The sequence below is a fragment of the Amblyomma americanum genome, chromosome 6, assembly GCF_052857255.1.
Source record: "Amblyomma americanum isolate KBUSLIRL-KWMA chromosome 6, ASM5285725v1, whole genome shotgun sequence".
Taxonomy (NCBI): Eukaryota; Metazoa; Arthropoda; class Arachnida; order Ixodida; family Ixodidae; genus Amblyomma; species Amblyomma americanum.
In genome coordinates, this window is record NC_135502.1 from 112889648 (window position 1) to 112911826 (window position 22179).

The 22179-nt window shown below is 45.7% G+C and overlaps 2 protein-coding genes across 2 annotated transcripts in view; both read right to left on the reverse strand.

Annotated features, from left to right (window-relative positions):
• Nucleotides 1–235: 235 nt before the first annotated feature.
• LOC144094008 (uncharacterized) lies at nt 236–3120 on the reverse strand. Its single transcript, XM_077627843.1, has one exon. The coding sequence runs from the start codon at nt 1099–1101 to the stop codon at nt 505–507; it is 597 nt and encodes a 198-aa protein (XP_077483969.1). The 5' UTR covers nt 1102–3120; the 3' UTR covers nt 236–504.
• A 129-nt stretch (nt 3121–3249) lies between these two features.
• Rnmt (RNA guanine-7 methyltransferase) overlaps nt 3250–22179 on the reverse strand; it is a 35985-nt gene continuing 17055 nt past the window's right edge. The window contains exons 6-10 of the mRNA XM_077627842.1: nt 21520–21687; nt 17837–17954; nt 16687–16809; nt 9291–9324; nt 3250–5892 (exon numbers count right to left, since the gene is read on the reverse strand). Coding sequence (XP_077483968.1) covers nt 5858–5892; nt 9291–9324; nt 16687–16809; nt 17837–17954; nt 21520–21687 — 478 coding nt within the window. The 3' untranslated portion in view covers nt 3250–5857. The remainder of the gene's footprint in view (nt 5893–9290; nt 9325–16686; nt 16810–17836; nt 17955–21519; nt 21688–22179) is intronic.

Below are 22179 nucleotides of genomic sequence, written 5' to 3' on the forward strand. Positions count from 1 at the left end.
CACTGAGAAAAGCCTCTACCCTGCAATGGACTTGACCAATTTACAAGTTCTTGGCACCTGAACAACCTCAGTGCTGGCACGCTAGACTAGGAGTGATAATGTGATCATAAATGTGGCATTTTATAAAGGCGTTTTCTTTCCATAGCTCAGCATGTATTGTGCAAGCTGCTTGTTGCAAATGACATATTGCTTCACTGGTGAACTGGCAGAGCAGTAGAAAGGCACTACAGCAACCTTGACGGGGCAAAAGCATATGCAATTTATTTTACTTTTTAAAGAAATTGCAGCACAGGCTACATAGATACACAAGTGAAAATACTAGCACAAGAGGGTCTAAAGGTCGTTCGATATGCAACACAACGCTTTCAAAGTATTCGCCTGTGACAATATAGTAATCGAAGTAAAGTAATCACCTGTGACAGAATAGTAATCACCTGTGACAGCATGCAAAGTGGCGAGTATTTACAGCGCTGCATGTTCTGGCAAGGACGAATCAAGAATGTCCTATACCTCGAACAAACTATCCGTTGTATCCTTTCTCTCAGTTCCACCCTGTTCTGAACAATGGCGCACAGCATACGTGATGGCTGCAGCGGCACGCTTGCAGCGTTCGGAGTTTTTGACAAGAGAGTCGTAGCGGCGTCGTCTGGCAATAGGCAGCTCATCGGTATCATCGCCGACGATAGCAGGCGGGGCGGGACCCGCATCCATTTCTAGCAGCTCGTTCCAGCGCTTGCGCTCTGTCACTAACGCCTTCAACTGCGTGTGGTGGCGTGCGGCGACGTCAGTAGGCACCTCGTCGTCGATGGGCGTCGAACCAGCTGTTACGTTTAGAAGCACGGTGAGAACGTCACGGCCTTCCTGTTCGTCGAACGCTGCCAGTCCTCGAAGGAGCAATTTCCGATACAGTTCTTCGGGAGCCTCTACCTCGTCGCGGACCATGGAGAGGGCGCGCTTGAAGCAGAGCCGAAGGAGGATGCGCAGCCGTTCTTCACCCGGAATGCCGCTGGGCACATCCTTGATGAGGTCATTTTGGGACGGCAGCAAGGAGTAACTTCGACTGCTCCGTCGCCGGGACCTTGGTCTTGAACTTTCTTCCATGCTGCTTGCAAAAACGCCAAATGCCGACACGAGGCAAATCTGCGTCACGGACAGCTGCCCACTTGGCCTACCGGTACTGGTAAAGAGCTTTTCGCGCGCTTATTTACTGTGACCCCTGGCTAGACTTTGGCTAGACTTTGTGTGCTTAAATAATGATGATAACAATGATGATTTTGTTATGTCGTGGTTTTTAGACTGTTTACAGCGGACAAGCATCGTAACAAAATGCCCAGACAGAACAGAATGAATAAAAAAAACTGCACGCAATTTTCTGTACGGCTTTGTAAACATCACCATGGTATGCATGCACGCATGAATAGATGCACGACTGCTTTCCCCGCGCTGCTATTCGCGGAGCGGCAATCACATAGTCCCGCTGACATCAAATCACGGAGGACTCCATGCGTCAAATGTTCCAGTTCTTGTTGGTTCATACCAATGCTTTAAAAAAAAACAAAAAAAAAAGCGCATACTCAACGAACGTATGAGTGGCACGAGCCGGGGGAGCCAGCCGCTCCCACCTTGAGCGCAGTCTGCTTCGTCTGTGGTTACAGTATTCTAGTTCACTGTACCCAGGCGGAAATTTCGTAAGTAGGACCACCTGAAGCGGAGTTACTGGACAAGGACCTTTGGCAAGAGGGACCATTTGGCAAATTGGGACCACTTGATGAAGCGGAACAAGTTGACAAAAGGGGCCTTTTGGAATTTCCGGTTAAAAAGCTATTGGATATTTCAACTCGCTCTAATAGGGTTTTAAAAATGGTTCCAATCGCGCCTTTAATTAACTTACATATTAAGATGCAAGAAGAAAACTGATCTGTGAGGATAGCAAGGCAAAGCTCGCATCTGGTGCCAGCATTTTCTCAGGAGAATTGAAACTGTTAAGAAATGCAAAACGCTCTCGAGGAAATCAACACTGCACACAAGCATACATCTCATAGAAAAACACATATTACTATAAACACTAATAACATGCCATAATAACATTAGCTCATCTATACATCCACAGAACACACTTAATACGTACCTCACTTGAGAGACAGCTTGACGTTCCTTTTCCACGGTGGCACAGGACCCGCCACAATGGTGAAGTTGACAAGCCAGTGTTCGATGCGCCTTTTCCCCTTCCCACCTGCTGGGAATCGGCGTGCCATTGCTTTCCCACGACAGCATCAACCTAGTCACAGTGGCGACATTGACGCAACAGTGTTCGAGGATTGCCCTTTCCATCGATCGAGCTGCGACAGAGCACCAGCTACCACCAGTGTCTACAACTGCTCACTAGTTTGATTGGACATTGTTCTCCGGACTTTATTTACCAGTCAGGGATCTAGGGAATGCAAAGGGTATTTAACAGGCTACTGGTTTGTTACTGAGACACTCCTATCTTGACTGTAAATATGTAAAATAAACCTACAGTACAGTTTCCTTCTTAACGGAGTCTGACGCAACCCTTCGGAGCCAGGACCTTCAGTGCTGAACGAGTCAGACAACCCAAGGGCTCTTCACCAACACTGGTGGCAGCGGTGAGATTGAAGCGCAATCCCCAGCAGCCCCCACCGGGAGGAGGGGTGCCTCTATACTGCCTTCTCGCGGCGAGAAGCGGCTTTTTCGCGGAGCTTGAAACAAAATGGCGTATCTTTGCGCAACTCATGTATAGGCCGCCATGATGGGCGCGCGTCACCTGGAAGAGGGGGTTAATAGACAGTAAATGCCCTAGAAGTTAGGACGATAATGGTGATGAAAACATTGTAATTGGAGCTAAAATTGGTGGTCGGTCCCCCTATTCCATTAGTACATCAGATCTTGCTGCCGTTCTAGCCCTTTTGGTGAACTCCTCCTGAAATTTTGGGTCTGAGCTGGACAGTATTTCCTCTTACCACTCAATTGTCAGTTCCTTTACCCTTTCTATATCTGTGTTGTCCTAGCAAGCCCATACTGCCCATACTGGCCCTGCCGCGTTTGTGTATATTGTTCTTCTGTTGTTCTCCTATGTCTTGATGCTAGGAAGGAAAAAGAAGCACGGTAACAGTGGCGCAAAGAAAGATTACAAAACACTGTGGCAAGATGAAAGGCATATGCATCCCTGCGGTAGTTTTGTTGAAAATTCATGGCAACTGCTGCAAATTATTAAACAAAATCGGTACCTTTAATGGGCTTTTAGTCATTTCCTTGCAACTATATTTCCTTCCTTTCGTCTATGAGCCCAACACTCGAACATTAATTCAGTACCAAGGCTGTTATTTAATTGTATTTCTCGTGGCCGCACAAAATTACTGCCACATGCACCAAGCGTATTTTGACGTTGCCTGCATGGGTAGATTCAGACATATTTTAGCCCTTTCAAGTCTGCATCCAGGTGCAGGTAGAGATAATACCGTACTAGTAGTCCAACCTGCTATGGTGTTTTCTTTTCGGAGAAGACTATGCTATTTTTAGCCAGAAATGGGATATGTCAGCCGTACTGGCGCTCAAATCCAGGAAAACTACGTGGTCCAGTGGCACGCCTTCCTTGTCCATCCTCAGCTCTGAAGCATAAAGACCGCGTGTGCACAAAGTATGTTACCTCAACAACATCTCCGTCCACTTTGCCCAACGTCGGGGGTACACAGTGATACCTGCTGCAAATATTAGCATGCCTTGCCTTCACTGATACATAATAATTGCTTCAACACACTGTACAAGTTGTACATGCACAGTGCACTATTTGAACTTCCAACTGAATCTACAGGTGTGCAACTGCTTCATGAGAAATTCATAGAATTAACGATGAGGGACACGGCTGTCCTGGAGGGCTTTGGATTGATTTAGACCACCTGGAGTTCTTTAATGAGTGCCGACACTGCATAGCACACATTAAAGAACCCCAGGTGATCGAAACTAATCCAGACACCTTCAGCACGGCGTCCCTCATAGCCCATATGTTCCTTAGGGACATTAAACGCTATCATTCATTCTGAAAGCAGTGCTTGTAGTTCTTCCCCCATTGATGTTCCACACGGAATATTGTCTGTGACAGGATGTTCAGCCTGTGGAACTCCATGAAAAATCCACAGCATGGGGCAAAATAAACGGCAAGTGAAGGCATTCATAATTGCCAAGGTCACAGGCTAGATGGACACTGGTTTACCACCAGGGCTGTATTCACTCACTGCAAAGCAATGCATCCACACATGGTGCTATTGGCAGCAAAAGTTTACTGGATGCAGGCATGTGGCAAAAAATTGATTTTGGCGCAGTCATGTAAGCCACTCTGCAGAAATGCTTAAAGTTATGAGGGGGCATACATGCTCCATCTGATGGCAATGGCTGGAGACTGTGGTGTGAGGGAGTGCTACAATAAATTATTTTCCAAAAGCACGCGTCCTATCAACTTTTGCTGCTGATAGTACAAGTGGTGCAAGGTGACCAATCAAAAGCAGTTTTGAAGAGGCACATGTTAAATACTGCGTGCAAGTGCTGCACAAATGCCTTCCCACTGATTACCCATAGAAGTTCCTGTACGTATGCTGAGGGTATCTTCGATTCTTACAAACCCATTGGCAAAAATAAACAGTGAAAAAAGGAGGTGATAAATGCAGCGCAGTACTAGGGTTAGGACAAAGAGCCCTTTGTACGAGGAATGTAGTCAAATTAGGACCATGAGTTGGGCTAGTTAGTGTTTTTTGCCTCCTTCCTTTGTCCATTTTCTATGCTGGATTTTCTTTTATCAATGTACCCTTACCAACCAGACAAACTCCACCTGGATAATCCATCTACCTACCTAGGTGGTCAATCATTCAGTGCAATGATGTTCCATGTAGCAAATTCCCTCACTAAGTCCCGAATTCTAGCTCTTTTCCTCTGCAGCAGTAAATAAAAGCAGCAATTTTGGAAAACAAAAACAAAAAAAAAACGATATTTTATTCTAAAGATTCCCTGAAAACCTACGACGGTTCCCTTTTGGCAAAATTTTACTCCCTAAATTCCTTGAATGAATCACTGATGGTAGCATATGCTATTTGTGGCCATGTATTTTAGTGTACCAGGTGGTCTTCAATGTATTGTAATCCAGGCCAACCTGGACCTGTACAATCATCAAAGCTAGCTCTGCACTGCGGATGTAAAAGTGTGCTTGCGGATGCGAAATTTCATCAACGGAAATCCAACATGGAAACCCTAGAATGTATTTCTCTAAAAACAAAAGTGCAGAGGGTTTTTTCCACACGCATGAACTCATAGGTTACAGAACATGCACATCTACACTGCTCTTGCTCAGAATGCACACCTACTGGCCACACTGGCCCCATGCTTTGAAAAGCTCTTGTTCACTGGAAATGTGACAAAGTTGTGCTTGTAGTGAAAACCATTTTATTTTGCAATAGGTCACAAAAAAAAAATATGTTCCCAGGATCTAGGGCTGGCACATTACTATGAGCACCAAGTTTGCCAGCGTTAATACCCCCCCCCCCCCCCCCCCCCCCCCACAAAAAAAAAAAAAAAATTAAGAGGGAGGGAAGGGATGAGAGGTGGCTCGAACAAGGTGTCTGACATTATATTAGTGCACATGGGGTGAAGTAAAATAAGGTTACACCACAAAACTTCAGACCCTTACACAGAACTCTGTGCACTCTCACACTGCAGCTTGACCAATCGAAAATTTGGCAAATGGCAAACCAATAAATCAAATTGTTTCGATTCGTGTTCTTGCAGTTTCGGGTGCCTGTGATGTGATGATTCACTCATTAGCTGACAGCAGGGCACGTCTTCTGAGTGTTCAAGCTTTTTGAAATGCAAATACAACATATATACCTGAAAACAGAAGTAAAAAAAGAACTTTGTAGATACACACTAGCACTTCCAAAAACACGCTCTGAACGGAGTGTGTCCAAACTGTGATGAGGTGATATGTATGTTGAAACCATCACATTGTGAACCACACATTAATACAATGATGGTAGCATTTGAACACCATTATCAACATAACAATTAGACAGTGAGACCTGCTAGCACATAATGGCTTTTACACTAGAGCAGAAAGCTGAACTTACTGCTTTTATGACTTAGAAAGAGTGAAGCCATGCAGGCACTGGTCAGGCATAAAGATCAGTGCCTGACACTCATTACACATTACAACAGCAGAATTACACATAACCAGGCATTTTGACTTAGCTTCAAGAGACAAGTTCATATCCAGTATTATAAGGAATTTAAAGCTTTCATGCACATCACATTCTCATGCAACTAAAAAAACTGATGGGTGCTTCCCAGTGGCCAAATGTCCACAAAAACTGTTACACGGTGCTCCGTTCATTGAATGAGATAGTCAGATGCATGCATTGCTGTGCAACACAGCATAGTGTAATGGGCAATGAAACTCGTTAAAGACTGCTGTGATAATATAGACTGCTGAGCCGGGCCAGGCAGTCAAAGGTACGAAAAACGGTGTGACAAAATGTTAACGAAAACACCACTGCTGATGAAAAGTGTTACAGCGTTACACAGCAGTAAAATACCATAGACTGCTTCCGCATGGGACTTTTGAGTTGCCAACTATGCCATTCTTTACTGTGAATCACGTAATGTATTTACATTCTGCTCTTGTTACTTCTCATAGGCCAGAAATGACATGCTGTACAAGGCCATCTTTTAATCACTTTAGAGGCTGTATGACAGAGACCAAAGCAATGCGTCAATGCCCAGTAAGAATGTAAACGCCATAACAATTAAATCTGCTAAAAGAAAATAGTATAGGCTGATAGTGGTGAAATGTAGTGGCAGCAAGTATAAGTGGCAAACGCCATATGCTACAGCACTGGTGACTGATTATGCAGCCATTTTGCAGTTGAACTCGAAAGAAACAATGTCTATGAGACCTATAGCTTCTGGCATGAAAAACAAACTCATAAGAATCAACTAAACCTGAATGAAAAAGACTAATACCCCTGTCACACGGGCACTTCCGATCCTCATTGAGTCAATGCTCATCGAACTCAATGCAGATCGACGGTTGTCACACGGCCACTTTCAAGCGCAATCGAGCTCGATCCTGCTTGACTTGATGCCGATTCCTCATGAGTGCTTGAGGTTCCAAGCACAATCGAAAACACTCTCGCTCTCATGAAGCTATAAAAATAAACACAAGTTAACAAAACCAAACCACAATTGTCGTTGTAATTGATTAAAATGTAATACAAAACATTTTTCAGGTACTATGCCTGCCTATATGCAAACATTTGAAAATACTCTACACCACGCTCCAAGCTTCGCTGTCAGTGTAAACAAAGATGCCGTCCTCCTGCTCGTCGGCGCGGAAACTGTGGGGCGAGCGCGAGACAGCCGCTCTCATCAGCTGCTGGCAGGACCGCCTAAATAATTTGTGGCGCCAGAAGAGAAACGCCGCAGTCTATGCAGAAATCGCGGAGGCGTTGCGGGCCCTCGGGTTGCATCGCACAGCAGCAGAGGTGCGCCACAAAAACCTGGCGCAGATACGCAATGTACCGATTTGGCTACGGATTTGGCTGCCGCTGCCCCTGACTGCACAGTGTTGCCGGACATCGCCATGTTATGGCTGTCGGCGGAACATTTCACGGCGCCACCTAACACACATGAGGGAAACATCTCAATGAGCATTGAAAATGCCCGTGTAGCACCGGATGTTTCGAGCGTGCTCGAAAATCTCGATGCAGATCGAGCTCAATGAGGATCGAAAGTGCCCGTGTGACAGGGGTATAACAAGGCCCCAGGGGCTATCGCTCCCACTTTGCTGTGGAGTCTCTTGCGAGCGAGTACTGCTATTCTGCTGCAGACAATGTGAAGAAAGGAACACTAGTGACAGAAAAAAAAAAAAGAAAAATGAAATGATGACAACAACATGTACGCTTCTGCCATGCAAGCTGAAGACAGTGCTGGTTGATGGAAGCTAATTTTGTCACTGGGTGAGTGAAATGCGCTTTTCTTCAATTCTTCAATCTTGCCAACTGCATGCCTATGAAAGGAATAACTTTTGCTCTTACATACCGATTTCCACAATACATTAAGCGCTGGTTATGGCTACATATGACAGACCGCTTGTTGCACAAAAATTGATAGCACAAAGCGGTGCACAGCCCTTTTAAGGCAATGCACATACAGTAGCCAATCGATTTTTCAGGCTTCGCTGAGGAACCGTCGCACACCTCATAGGAACGAGTACATTTCCACGACCGATATTTCGGACTTTGTGGGGTCTAAAAGTTCGATTTTTCGGCCTAAAACAGGCGGCAACAATACTGTGATGTTTCTCAACCAAAATTTCGCTATTTCGACCTATTATTGACGCATGGGCTTCGCAGTCACAACCTACTCGTTCTCCGGCGCTATGGAAGGCACCATCTCGGATTTAAACGGAATAGGAGGGCGTGTGTTGACGGAGCGAATCGGACAGACTGGCTTGGATAGGCTTGGCTATCTGTTCTCCACCTTTGCCATTTGAGATAATGGGACACTTTCTGTTGCCATCCAGATGGCCCACAAAGAGTGCACGGTTGCATTGAAAATGGTGCAACGGGACAGCGGGACAGCTGCAGTGTCCACCGCAGCTTGGACGATGCCACCCACGGTGCAGGGAAGAAAACGCGGTAGAGGGGGTGCAGTGCATTCAAAGGTGCTGGCTTCCACTCGCGTCTTCCCGTGCGTTACCTCTCAGTCTTTGCGAGCGTTGTTGCCCCATGCAAACTGCTTGTTCTTGCTTCATGCGGCGGGTGCATTCGTTTGCGGCATGACTTGCGGCCACATCGCACTGTCTGGTATCGTGACATGAGAGGGCGCGGAGATGATGAATACATGACTATGGCTCATGTACAATCTAATATTATCGCTTGTAGGCGGAACAAGGGGAGCGGCAATTTTCACGATTTTGAAAGCCGGTTTTTCGCGCAAAAGTTATTTGTTTGAAGCTCATAAATTTTTTGGACTGTTCGATTATTCGGACCATTTTCAGGGTCCCGCCAAGACTGAAAAATCAATTGGAGACTGTATTTCATGCCCTGCTGCCCAAACACTTTTGTAAAGTGCAGCACACATGTCAAAATTAGGCTTAATAATAAATTAAGCAGTTTCTCTGACAAACACTACAGCAGTATTTGTGTACATGTGGAAAAAAGGATGTAACTGGAGTCTATTGGGATGACTACGAATTTGGAGACCAAGGAAAAAAAAAAAACACATACTCAGGGCTTCCCATTCTGCTTGAGACAATGTCCCCTGAAAAACAGGAAAAAATAAGTTAGAAGTGACCCTTCGAAGCAGGACACATGCAGTGCGAACCACCTTTATTCTATGCTATAAGAGCTCACGTTAGAAATGGAAGCATAACATGAAGTTTAACACTGTTTTCAAGCTGCTATTCAGCATACCTTCAAGCTCAGTGGCCTAACAAAGGTTGATTAAGTTCTAGCAGTTTTATCCTGGCAGCAGACTAATCTTTTCTTTGCTTCTAGTCCACCAGAACTTGGCTTGTAGCTTATTTTCCCAAACTCATGCAGCCTATTACAAGGAAGTTGCGATCAGCAAAGCAATACTATTTGTTTTAAAATTGTACTTGCTGATCACCTCTGAAAACACACGAGATAAAAGATGTAGTTTTACAGCTTAATACGTGATCATATAATTCTGGTTTTCTATAGTCCTACAACAGTAGCACACTAGTTACAAACAGTCGCTGCATGGGCAAATGGTTGACGGTACTACAGTACATTCATACAAAACAGTTTTGAAAAAGAAGTGCACTTTACAGCCATTAAATGTTTTATGAATTTATTTTCTCAATGACAGCAGTTCATGCAGAAATACCCTCATCCAGATGTTTTCATAGGCAGCACACTATGAGTGTTGGAACACACTGCAGCTTAAACAAACCAGGTTTAAAAAAAAACGTGGGAGAAGGGGATGTCAAAGATGTTTGAGTAAGGGACACAAGGGACCTTCATTGGCTGCATTCGTTAACAAGACTTCCATGTAACTGGTACTGTGGACTGAAGTACCTGACAAACCTATCAGCTGTATCACTGTGCACGATGGCCCGCATGAAGAAACCTCATGAATTTGCCAGTAATGCCAAGCAAAGAAATAATTCACATAATGGAGCCTTCCTTGCTCTAGTGAACATGGCTAACACCCCAAACTTTCTGTAGTGAAAAACTTAAAATTCCACAAATTGAGAACAAATAATCTGCAATACTCCATGAGAAGGCTCCCGAGCATTAAAGTATGTGCCCTTTCATGCAGCAGTGCCCGCCATGAAACCGCACCTGTCACTGTCGCTTCATCCTGCACAGTTCTGTGCCCATTCGCCTAGTATTTTTTCCCGTCCCTGCATCTCATGGTTTTTTCACTACCCTTCCTTCTTTCTCAACGGCCCTCGCAACCTTCTCTCCACATTTGTAGCAACTCTTTTTAGCCAGAGCATGCCACATGCTTCGCCTCAATCACCAGGGTTGTAGAAAAGTTGGCTTTTCCTCGCACATCATAAGCGTAGTGAGTGAGCTTGCTCTGGATATTTCAAAGAACAGCAAAAAAAAGAATTCGCACTATATTCTCAGTTCGGTTCCAAACATGAAGTGAGGTGCTTTCTGAAGCAATTATTAAAAAAAAAAACTCGCATTATATTTGTGCAAATATGGCAATACTGTTGTCGACAGGGGGCCAGTACTGTGGCTCATCGTGTAGAAACATGTGGGCACGTGGCTGCCGAGGCTGCAGCTCTTGATGCGCAGCTTGCTTGAGTGGATCAGGTAACAAGAATGTCAAGGCATCAGCAGAACTTACGCTTGTTACCAGTTTCTACGTCTCAAGAAAATTCGGGCAATAAAATTAATCACATTCCTATCATTCTATTATTTCTACTGGTGTTCATGAACACAATATCAAAGAAAAAAAAGAGAGAGTGAGCTTGTGACTGCTAGTGCGCAACTCCACGATTTTTCGCAGAATCGCTGGCTACGGGCCTCAAACATCGCTAGAACTGTGTGTATCATACCCGATCATAAAAAGGGCTTCTGAGCCAGCCCCGGGAGGGGCTTTTGCAAAACCCAAAAAGCTGGCGACTTAGCGTAATAAAATATTACAGGAATTACTTAACTGCATAAAAACCACAGGCCTCATTTGCGGCTATTATAAAAAGCCTACACAGAGGAGATGCCTAACAGAAAAAAAATTGGCAGTGGCTTAGCTCGGCTATGCCAGGATATACGTAGAGAGAGGTACATTTCTCTGGCTGAGCTTGTTGTGGTCACTGTATGTTCAGCAATGAAAGACATTGGGTTCCATCTCGGCAGCTATGTGCCATCTATTACGCTCGGCAGTCTGGCATCACCGTTTGACAAGCCGTTCCTCTCCTTGTTCGGGCGACTCCGCTGCTCTCTTCGCCTTCTTACGCTCATTCGCTCTTTGTTGAGTAGCCAAGCGCCAGGCGACAACCTCAGGGTCGGAAGAGTTAATCTTCTCTTGTCTTGTCTATACCGCTGTCTAGCAGCGGCTGGACTCTCCTTCTCTGTAGCCATGTCAAACGTTGTGATACAGCTGCCCATTTACATCTCAGTCTTTTATACGCACTGCTGTGCATGCGACGCGCGGTTCGGGTGATAGAGCGGTGTGCGGCGAGGCGGCGACGAAGTGTGCGGCGCACCTGTGGGGTCTCTCTGGTTACCATGCTATCGGAGCATGCACACAACTGCTCATCTGTGTAACGTCACGTGTGGCTCTGACGGTGGAGTGGGCGCGCACAACTGGCCTCTCCCGGCCACTGCGAAATGCTCGACTGGTAGCCCAGTGTAGCTCTTGCTACAAAAATTACATGCCATATACAGTAAAAGCTCGTTGATTCGAACTCAAAGGGGACTGGAATATTGTTCTAAATAAGCGAAGTTCGAATTAACGAAGTTCTAATTATTGCTAGAATGAGTGGTCATTGCACCCCATCGCGCAGGCAGAATCCGAAAAAAGGCACATCTAGACCCGTTGTCGTGAGCTAGGCGCTACTGCACGTTTTCGGCGGGCGATTCTGAGAATTAAATTCATGCGGTTCTATTGGCAAATGAAATAAATTGATCGGCCAGTTATGCGCCCGAAACAAGTACTGGAATGCATTCGCGCGAGTAGCGAGCTTTAGTGCTGGAATATAGAACGCTACTTATGCTCCAAAACATGTTTATTTACGGGGAAGGGTTGTCAAAATTAGAAGTAATCAGTGGTGTGCATTCGCTTGCATTTTTTCTGCCAAGACTCCATCAGCATCATCTGCAGCTTGCCCAAGAGCTATAGCGCAACGTCAGAGTTCCGAGTGGCAGAGAAGTAGCATGCTGCATTTACGGGGAAGGGTTGTCAAAATTAGACGTAATCAGTGCTGTGCATTCGCTTGCATTTCTTCTGCCAAGACTCCATCAGCATCATCTGCAGCTTGCCCAAGAGCTACAGCGCAACCTCCAAGTTCCGAGTGGCAGAAAAGTAGCGTGCTGCATTTACGGGGAAGGGTTGTCAAAATTAGAAGTAATCAGTGGTGTGCATTCGCTTGCATTTCTTCTGCCAGGACTCCAACAGCATCATCTGCAGCTTGCCCAAGAGCTACAGCGCAACATCCAAGTTCCGAGTGGCAGAAAAGTAGCGTGCTGCATTCACGGGGAAGGGTTGTCAAAATTAGAAGTAATCAGTGGTGTGCATTCGCTTGCATTTCTTCTGCCAAGACTCCATCAGCATCATCTGCAGCTTGCCCAAGATCTACAGCGCAACGTCAGAGTTCCGAGTGGCAGAGAAGTAGCATGCTGCATTTACGGGGAAGGGTTGTCAAAATTAGAAGTAATCAGTGGTGTGCATTCGCTTGCATTTCTTCTGCCAAGACTCCATCAGCATCATCTGCAGCTTGCCCAAGAGCTACAGCGCAACATCCAAGTTCCGAGTGGCAGAAAAGTAGCGTGCTGCATTTACGGGGAAGGGTTGTCAAAATTAGAAGTAATCAGTGGTGTGCATTCGCTTGCATTTCTTCTGCCAAGACTCCATCAGCATCACCTGCAGCTTGCCCAAGAGCTACAGCGCAACATCCAAGTTCCGAGTGGCAGAAAAGTAGTGTGCTGCATTTACGAGGAAGGGTTGTCAAAATTAGAAGTAATCAGTGGTGTGCATTCGCTTGCATTTCTTCTGCCAAGACTCCATCAGCATCATCTGCAGCTTGCCCAAGAGCTACAGCGCAACATCCAAGTTCCGAGTGGCAGAAAAGTAGCGTGCTGCATTTACGGGGAAGGGTTGTCAAAATTAGAAGTAATCAGTGGTGTGCATTCGCTTGCATTTCTTCTGCCAAGACTCCATCAGCATCACCTGCAGCTTGCCCAAGAGCTACAGCGCAACATCCAAGTTCCGAGTGGCAGAAAAGTAGTGTGCTGCATTTACGAGGAAGGGTTGTCAAAATTAGAAGTAATCAGTGGTGTGCATTCGCTTGCATTTCTTCTGCCAAGACTCCATCAGCATCATCTGCAGCTTGCCCAAGAGCTACAGCGCAACGTCAGAGTTCCGAGTGGCAGAGAAGTAGCGTGCTGCATTTACGGGGAAGGGTTGTCAAAATTAGAAGTAATCAGTGGTGTGCATTCGCTTGCATTTCTTCTGCCAAGACTCCATCAGCATCATCTGCAGCTTGCCCAAGAGCTACAGCGCAACCTCCAAGTTCCGAGTGGCAGAAAAGTAGCGTGCTGCATTTACGGGGAAGGGTTGTCAAAATTAGAAGTAATCAGTGGTGTGCATTCGCTTGCATTTCTTCTGCCAGGACTCCAGCAGCATCATCTGCAGCTTGCCCAAGAGCTACAGCGCAACATCCAAGTTCCGAGTGGCAGAAAAGTAGCGTGCTGCATTTACGGGGAAGGGTTGTCAAAATTAGAAGTAATCAGTGGTGTGCATTCGCTTGCATTTCTTCTGCCAAGACTCCATCAGCATCATATGCAGCTTGCCCAAGAGCTACAGCGCAACGTCAGAGTTCCGAGTGGCAGAGAAGTAGCATGCTGCATTTACGGGGAAGGGTTGTCAAAATTAGACGTAATCAGTGGTGTGCATTCGCTTGCATTTCTTCCGCCAAGACTCCATCAGCATCATCTGCAGCTTGCCCAAGAGCTACAGCGCAACATCCAAGTTCCGAGTGGCAGAAAAGTAGCGTGCTGCATTTACGGGGAAGGGTTGTCAAAATTAGAAGTAATCAGTGGTGTGCATTCGCTTGCATTTCTTCTGCCTGGACTCCATCAGCATCATCTGCAGCTTGCCCAAGAGCTACAGCGCAACATCCAAGTTCCGAGTGGCAGAAAAGTAGCGTGCTGCATTTACGGGGAAGGGTTGTCAAAATTAGAAGTAATCAGTGGTGTGCATTCGCTTGCATTTCTTCTGCCAAGACTCCATCAGCATCATCTGCAGCTTGCCCAAGAGCTACAGCGCAACATCCAAGTTCCGAGTGGCAGAAAAGTAGCGTCCTGCATTTAAGAGGAAGGGTTGTCAAAATTAGAAGTAATCAGTGGTGTGCATTCGCTTGCATTTCTTCTGCCAAGACTCCATCAGCATCATCTGCAGCTTGCCCAAGAGCTTTCAGCGCAACATCCAAGTTCCGAGTGGCAGAGAAGTAGCGTGCTGCACATCGAGCGCCGACGCTACTTCACATGCACTTGGCGGTGGCACAGGCTCGTCACCGCAGTCGGACTTATCACTGTCGGGTGTGCTCACCGCATGTGAGCCCTGTGTCGTCTGCTGACAGCATGTAGTCTCAATTATATCGGCACCACTCAAGGGCTCCAACGTCTCCACACTGCAGTCCACGTAGCTCGCGGCACCAACAAAACGCATCACGGTGGCGCCCGAATTGCCACCCAGAGACCCAGCGACCAGGGCACAATGAAAATCTGGAACGGCTTGCGCCAAAACATTGGGCGAGTGCTCCAGCAACAAAAACCTGCTTCAGCATGCACTGGAGCGGGGGCTCCGGCAGCCTCGTGTGCTCGGCTTTTTCAATATCTATTATTTTACACCTCTAGTAAATTCGCAGCGCGCTGTACTCGCTGTGAAGTGCACAAAAGATACTCAGAGGATTTGTGAATGCGGTGCGTCGGACAGCGGAGTGCTGCGTGTGCCAGACAAGTTTTGCCCGTGTGTGTGTGCGAAGGGTGTGTGTGAGGCAACGGCGACAAAGAGCGTGGCGAGCACGAGGAGTGGAGAGCTGACGTGTCAGAAAACCGAGGTGTGAAGGGAGACAGCGCAGCGGAGGTGGTGTCATTCAAGCGTGGAGGTGGCAGTCGTCAGATGTTGGGTCCGTGCTGCCATGGACCTCCCTTGGATCACTGACGCAAGCCTCCTGCATTCTTTGCAAGTGTGGAAGTGGCAGCCGATGGACTGAGGGTCCCTGTTGCCGAAAGGCACTCTTGGATAGCCTGCTTTAAGCCTCCGGCGTTTCGTGACGCCGTCGACGGGACCTGGCTATGTTTTTCCTGCGGCTGCCAAGTTCTTCGGGCTGTTGACGGGAGACCAGAGGCATCTCCCTGTGTTCCTCTCCGCTCCTACTACCACCTGGCTCCCTTCCGCCACTTCCTTCTGGCGACGCGTCGCACTACATCCACCCGCATTCGCCCTGTTTGCAAGTCATCCCCGCTTCACCTGGGACGCTCAAGTACCTGGTGAACTCTTTCCTTTTACTCTGTAGTGTTGTACGCTTATTCAGTGTGTGTTTTTCTTGTTGGTGTGTATGTTTCTTACTGGCCCCCTTTCCATTAAATTATAAATATGGCTTCGTTTTGCTTGATCTCTTTGTTCTCTTGTTTGAACCTGCACGCGATAGTGATCCCCTTCGGAAAGTGGGGGACGCACTACCAATTCGCGACACTCGCTATGGGTCAACTTCTATCTAGAGGAATGGTGTCAACCAGGGGCTCCTAGTTCAAATTAACTATAGCGGATGCCAACTTGTTCGAATTATCAGGAGTTCCTCCATTGAAATACACAGGGCTGTGTCGGGACCCGGGAGACAGTTCGAATTAACCAAGTTCGAATTAACGACCTTTTACTGTACACGAGAAAAGGAGAAGGTTGCTTGTCATGTGCACCCCAAATTATAAAGTGGGACAGCACCATGCACACCAACAGTCAAATATTTATGGAACACTGTATTAGCAAAAAGCATTAATTTTCCCGCAGTCTTTGCAAGCTGCATAGAATTGATATAACGCATTTACAGCATAATGAACACATTTTTTTGTTAAAACATTTGGCACTTATCTGTGAGGTGTGTCTATTATGCAAAGTAATATTTAAGTGGTAGCTGAATCAAATTTTCTCATACTTGAATAACAAATGAGAGGGGTGAGCTTATTTTGTAGGGTGCATCCATTATGTGAACAAATATGGTATGTAACTTAATTCTGTCGGTGTAAATTACAGAGTGCGTTATTAAATTTCAAGCAATGCGTGCCAGACGTGAAGAAATTAAATCTGCCAGTGTTGTGTTCCATAAACTTGTGACAGCAGGTGTACTTGAGTCATAGTGTCCTGCCACCAAATGAATGGAAAACAGAATATATTCCAAACTGCAACGCAGCTCTTTAACATTCTTACCACTTGCATCCTCCTGTGAGAATCTTGCTCCTGGGCCCTGAGCTTCTCCAGCTGCTCTGCGGCATGCCTGTAATCATCTGGATCTCTGCCTTGGGTCCTCTGGCCACCGAATGGTGGATATGCCTGTCAAGAAAAACACAGTCTCAGCTCCAAGCTAGAGAGAAATATCTTTTTACAGCAATTTTTTTACTGATAAGTACCAAGGAAAGAAGGCAAAGGCGTGGACAACACTTTGCACTGCCTTTGTCAAAAGGAGATAGCTCAAGAGGTCTGCTTCTAAGCCCTGCAGTGGGGCTTTTAAGTGGATGTCCTAACTTCTGCAGGGGCGACTACCATTATTCCGTTCACTTTCAAGGGACCTGGAATACTGGCGACGCATCAAGGGTCGCACAACCTAGCCCGCAAACACCTTGGGCTCTATAGTTTTGATAAAGGCTGTACATGGTTCTTTGTATAGGTGCCTTTGAAGGGACACCAAGACGCCAAAGACTTAAGCTGATCTGTATCAACAGATTACCGCACTCTAAGGAAAAAGCAGGCTGTGTTCACTGAAAACAAAGCTTTTATAATCAAGGAAAAGACCATGAAAATGAAATATACAAGCATTTCTGTCCTACACCTTTTTTTCCCAATAAACTGTGGTGACATCAACGTATTTTTTTTTTGATGCAGATCTCTGAGCCTAGGATACACCATCATTCACTTCGAGTGAGTAATCACGGAATCCTCATTCATTATTGATATTACAAGTTTGAATTCACAGGTGGGAGAAAAAAAAAGATCAATTTTTAAACCCAATTTTCTTAGCAATAGTGCATCTTCTGCTGCTGAATAAACACCAACACAGCCACCAAAAGTCATACAATCAAATAATCAAATTCTGCACGCATGGATTTAGGTGCCCAGGGAAGTCAATGAGTGCACCAAGGATCCCAGGATTTTGTAGAACCTGATTTGTATATCCCTGGTCTAGCATACCAAGAAAGCAAGGGGATAAGAGCATGACCAGCAAGGATGACATGGTCAGTAGGAGCCGTGCTGTCCTCCTTCCTTACACTGCCGTCCCTCTGCGCTCAGAGTATGCTACAGCAGTAGGCATAGACATCTGTCTACGCTTAATAGAAAAAAGGAGCAGAAAGCGCCAGCCTACCTCCAATGCCTGCATTTTGCGGAGGAGAACTTTGCCCTCAGGGTCATCCTTGAATTGGTCAAAAAAATCTTCAAACCGTTTCTTATACACCAGTTTCAGACCGAACTCCTTCGCCATCCTGATGAGAGAACAAATAAAGACAAAACAATGCAGTGACTCATGCGCCCACATATATTTACGTTTACAGATGGCTGAATTTCTTTCCAAATCAGAGAAAGTATATAAACATTCTGCTTGTAAGAACACAAGACTCATGTCCCATTTACCCTTTGCCAACAGAGAAGTTGAGCATATTCTGAGGTCGTTGTGGTCAGAAACGATGACACAAATTCCGGGCATGGAAAACAAACATCACTGTTGTGTACAAAATATAATGTAACAGTTATTTGGTCCATACCCGTAAAACAGCACAAAACAGGCTTGATGTAAAAAAGCACCTCTCCTCTGCCACCCTCAGCTTTACTGCAGCACTTACTTGAACCTCCTTGTACATCCCCTGAGAAAGAAACATAACTATTCTCCTCATTAAAATTGTCTTTAGTCACTGAGCTCACACATGTTGATGACACAAAGCGAGTGCGTTGAAGGTCTGGTGATGGCACTGAAGCTGACCGGCTGAAATTGTGCTTCCTTCCAGGGGCAAAAAAAAATAATCAAAATTACAGAAGCATGCTGGAACAGGCAAGGGATTCATAGGAAGCAATGCTGTGGCACTCCAGTAACTACAGCAGTTGCAAGTCGAAGTGAAGGCCAAAGTAAACAAACAAATAAAACATCTTGTGTAACCTGGATTTTGAAATGAGGCATTGTTTTTTAAATAATAATATTAGGAGAGCAACTACGGCAACACTAACCCATCTTTCATAGAAAAAAAAAAGTGCAATGCCTTTGGTTGAAACGTGCCCCAATTTTTCATGCTTCAATAAAGGAATGAATCTTCTCACTTGGAACGGCCAGCCTTTACTGCAAACACTCTAATGTCATGATGAAGTAAATGGCGCCGCCACCTCACTAGATTTTCCCCATCTGCCTGGCAGAATCGTCATCCCTCACCATTACTGTCGGAAGCCTACTTGCAACTCTTAACAGCCCAAATCATTTCTTTCTCGGTGCCACCCATGGCATTTTAAATCCTGCACTTCTTGAAGGCCTTGTTGACCATGGCAGACAGGATTGTGCACCACTCATCCTTCACCCATCCTGCAAAGTCCTTCAGCAAGGCACGTTTGATCTCATTGCTTGCAGTGAATGTTTAACAAGCAACCCTGCGCAGAGCGCCCGGAACCTGTCTTTCACCGGCTTGTTGAGGCAGACATCCAGTGGCTGCAGCTACGATGCAATATCCCCAGATTATGGGGTTTTAACGTCTGAAAGCGACTCGGGCTATGAGGGATGCTGCAGTGGAGGGCTCCGGATAATTTCGACCATCTGAGGTCCATTAACGTGCACTGACATCGTATGGTAAACGGGCCTCTAGCATTTCGATGGATGAGAAATGCTACATCGCCTCCATTTCGCTTCCATCGAAATGTGACCGCCGTGGCTGGGATCAATCGCCGCGGTCAGGATCAAACCTGCATCTTTTGGAACAACAGCCGAGCACCATAACCACCAAGCCCCGCGGTGGCCTCATATCCTCAGGTATCGTGACAAGGTCCATGTTGTAAGTGGTGAACTTGTTCTGCACGTGCTCGTCAAGGTGGCACCTGAACTCATTAAGAACAAGCACTGCACATAGAACTAAGCTTGGTCTTCTTTACCACATGCTGTTAATCCAGTCCAAAAAGGGGCCTGTGTCCATCTACCCTTTCTTACTGGTACTCACAAAACGCTGGGGAACACTACGCTTTTGGGAGCATCTTGCATCTGAAAACTGGGAAAGGAGGCAGTTTTGCCAGCCCGCAATGCAGCACAGCATTATGGTGATTCGTCTTCCCTTGGCTGTGGATAAAATGCACACTTGTTTTTGGGCCCCTTCATTTCAACTGTGGTGATGGCAGGCATGTCGAAGTGAAGCGGCATTTGGTAGCATTTCCAATTTGCCCAAGCTGGTAGGTGTGCTTATGGTGCAGGCTCGGGACGTAACGCTGGAAAGTGTGAAGCTTTTCTTCAAATTCTGCTGGATATTTCTGCCAAATGTCTCTACACCCCAGGAGTAAAAATCCATGCCTTTTCATAAAGTTGTAATGTAGCACCTACTGGCTTTGAAGTTGGGCCTTTCTGCCTCTCCAGCTGCATAGCCCTAACTTTCAAGACTTGTAGTCAAAGGCCTGTGGTCTGCTCTCTGCTGCTGCACAGAGTCGGCAGGTTCTTCTATTTTTGGAAACCGGCCTGATGAAACCCTTCAGAGTCAACCTGCTGGTGAAAATCCAGTCTCTTTGCTTCCGCGAACCATGGACAAAATTTTCAGGAACACCAAATGCATGTGCTGCAGCCTGGCTAACGCTTTCCACCGCACACAAGGTCAGCATTTTTTAAAAATCTGGCAGCGTCACTACCAACACTTCTATGTTGGCTCTAGTCCAGGTCAGGGCCCCGATAAAGGGACATTTCAGATGCTCGCGAGGCCTATTGGTATCCACTACAGCTCTAGGCGATATTAACGGGCAAGAAATATTAAGCCAACATTCTGCGATGTTGATAACAATCCGGTCCTGCTGATGTAATTTCATTTTCGTACCCAATTCTAACACATGTTGTTTCTAGGTGATTTTTTCCGGAAAAAAGGTGTTTGTTAGTGCTGAGCAAATACAGTATCTCTGAAGAATCTGTATTAATCTAATCCTAGAAACAATTCGAGAAATATCATGTTTATCAACAGACAGCTCCTCACTAAAATTAAACCTATGATTCAAGCACCTAATTTCCAGAACACGCCAAATGTAATCAAGCTGTTTGAGAGCTAATGGTAAATGGAGAGGGCCAGTACAGCGGAACCTTGATGATAGGAATGCGGTTGATATGAATTCTTTAACATTCTCTGGCCACAGTGCATTGTGTACAATGGGCAGAATTTTGGGTGATCCAAACAATACACCGCACTACTGGGGGTGACACAAATGGGTGAGCTGCAACTGCAGCATTGAGCACGTAGTGTGCCCGCACAACGCTGATGTGCTGTCGCCAGCTGCGTGGTGCACACTACGAGCAGTAAAGGGCGGTGTGCAGCCCATTCATCGTCAGTCATGGGCTAAGCACAGCTAGCGATGAACAGCGGCACACAGCCTTATATAAATTCTATCGGTTGTGATCTAAATGAAATGCACTTCCTATGCTTCTGCAGATAGATTTTGTTCATTTTTGGCGATACAAATATTTCTCGAGACTCCATGAGATGCGTATCATCGAGATTCTGCAGTAATTATTTATGAGCCACTACCAGTTTTTATTGAAAGGCATGGCAAAATAAGAAAAGCAATTTCAAACGTAAGCTTAAAATTTAAGCACGACGTTTGAAAAACAGGCTGAGCACACCTGTGAAAAACAGTGTAGTTCCTTGTTCTGCATAGCATCTCAGTATTGATATAAATAAACTAGGATAAGAATGCAGTGTTCACAGTACACCATAACCACAGGTGAGAGAAAAAGAAACCTAAAAAAGACAAAGAAGAAGAGGAAAGTGGAAGGGTGGGCGAGATGCGTTTGTTGGTTTAGGGCTGTTCTGCCAAAAATGTGGCACTCACTCTTCAAGGACGTCAAAGTTGACAAGAAACTCTGGACAATCAACCACCTCTTCCAAGTGAAAGTCGTACTGTGCTCCAAACAGCGGGAAATGGTCTTTGGGGCCCTGGAACTCGATGTGGAATACATCGTTGCCAAACTTGAGGCCTGGTGCTTCACGTACACGGCGTCTGCAATGAGAGAGGGAAAGTAAATGACTGTAAAATTGATTGACTAATACAACAAAAGGAGCAGGAAATCAGCCAACAAAGCTGTTAGATAGGAACGCCCAAAGCATTACGACTTTCTGGCCATCTAATAAGAACAACTGACACAATGAATCTTCTTTCAACATACATTTATGCCTCACAATATTCACTTTGTGGCATGGAGGCTGATGACGAGATCACAAAAGATGTAGAAAACAGCTCCCTAAATTTTTATGGCAACGCTGCAGATGTAAAGCTTAAATGGCAGCTCTGGAAAATTTCCTAACATTTGAAGTTGGTGACCACATCAAATTTCTAACTCTCTGTCTTAGCTGCATTAACTAGTTTTTCAAAGTAATGAGGAAAACAATTATAAAATGACAGAAAACAGAAACCAGGACTGGGTTTTGACCTACACAAGATGTTGCAAATGGCCAACAAATGATGCCAGCAAGAGTATCAAGAAAAGATCCC

Bases quoted from the DNA above. Each gene is read 5' to 3' on its own strand.
- LOC144094008 (XM_077627843.1), bottom strand. From the start codon at position 1,101: ATGGAAGAAAGTTCAAGACCAAGGTCCCGGCGACGGAGCAGTCGAAGT.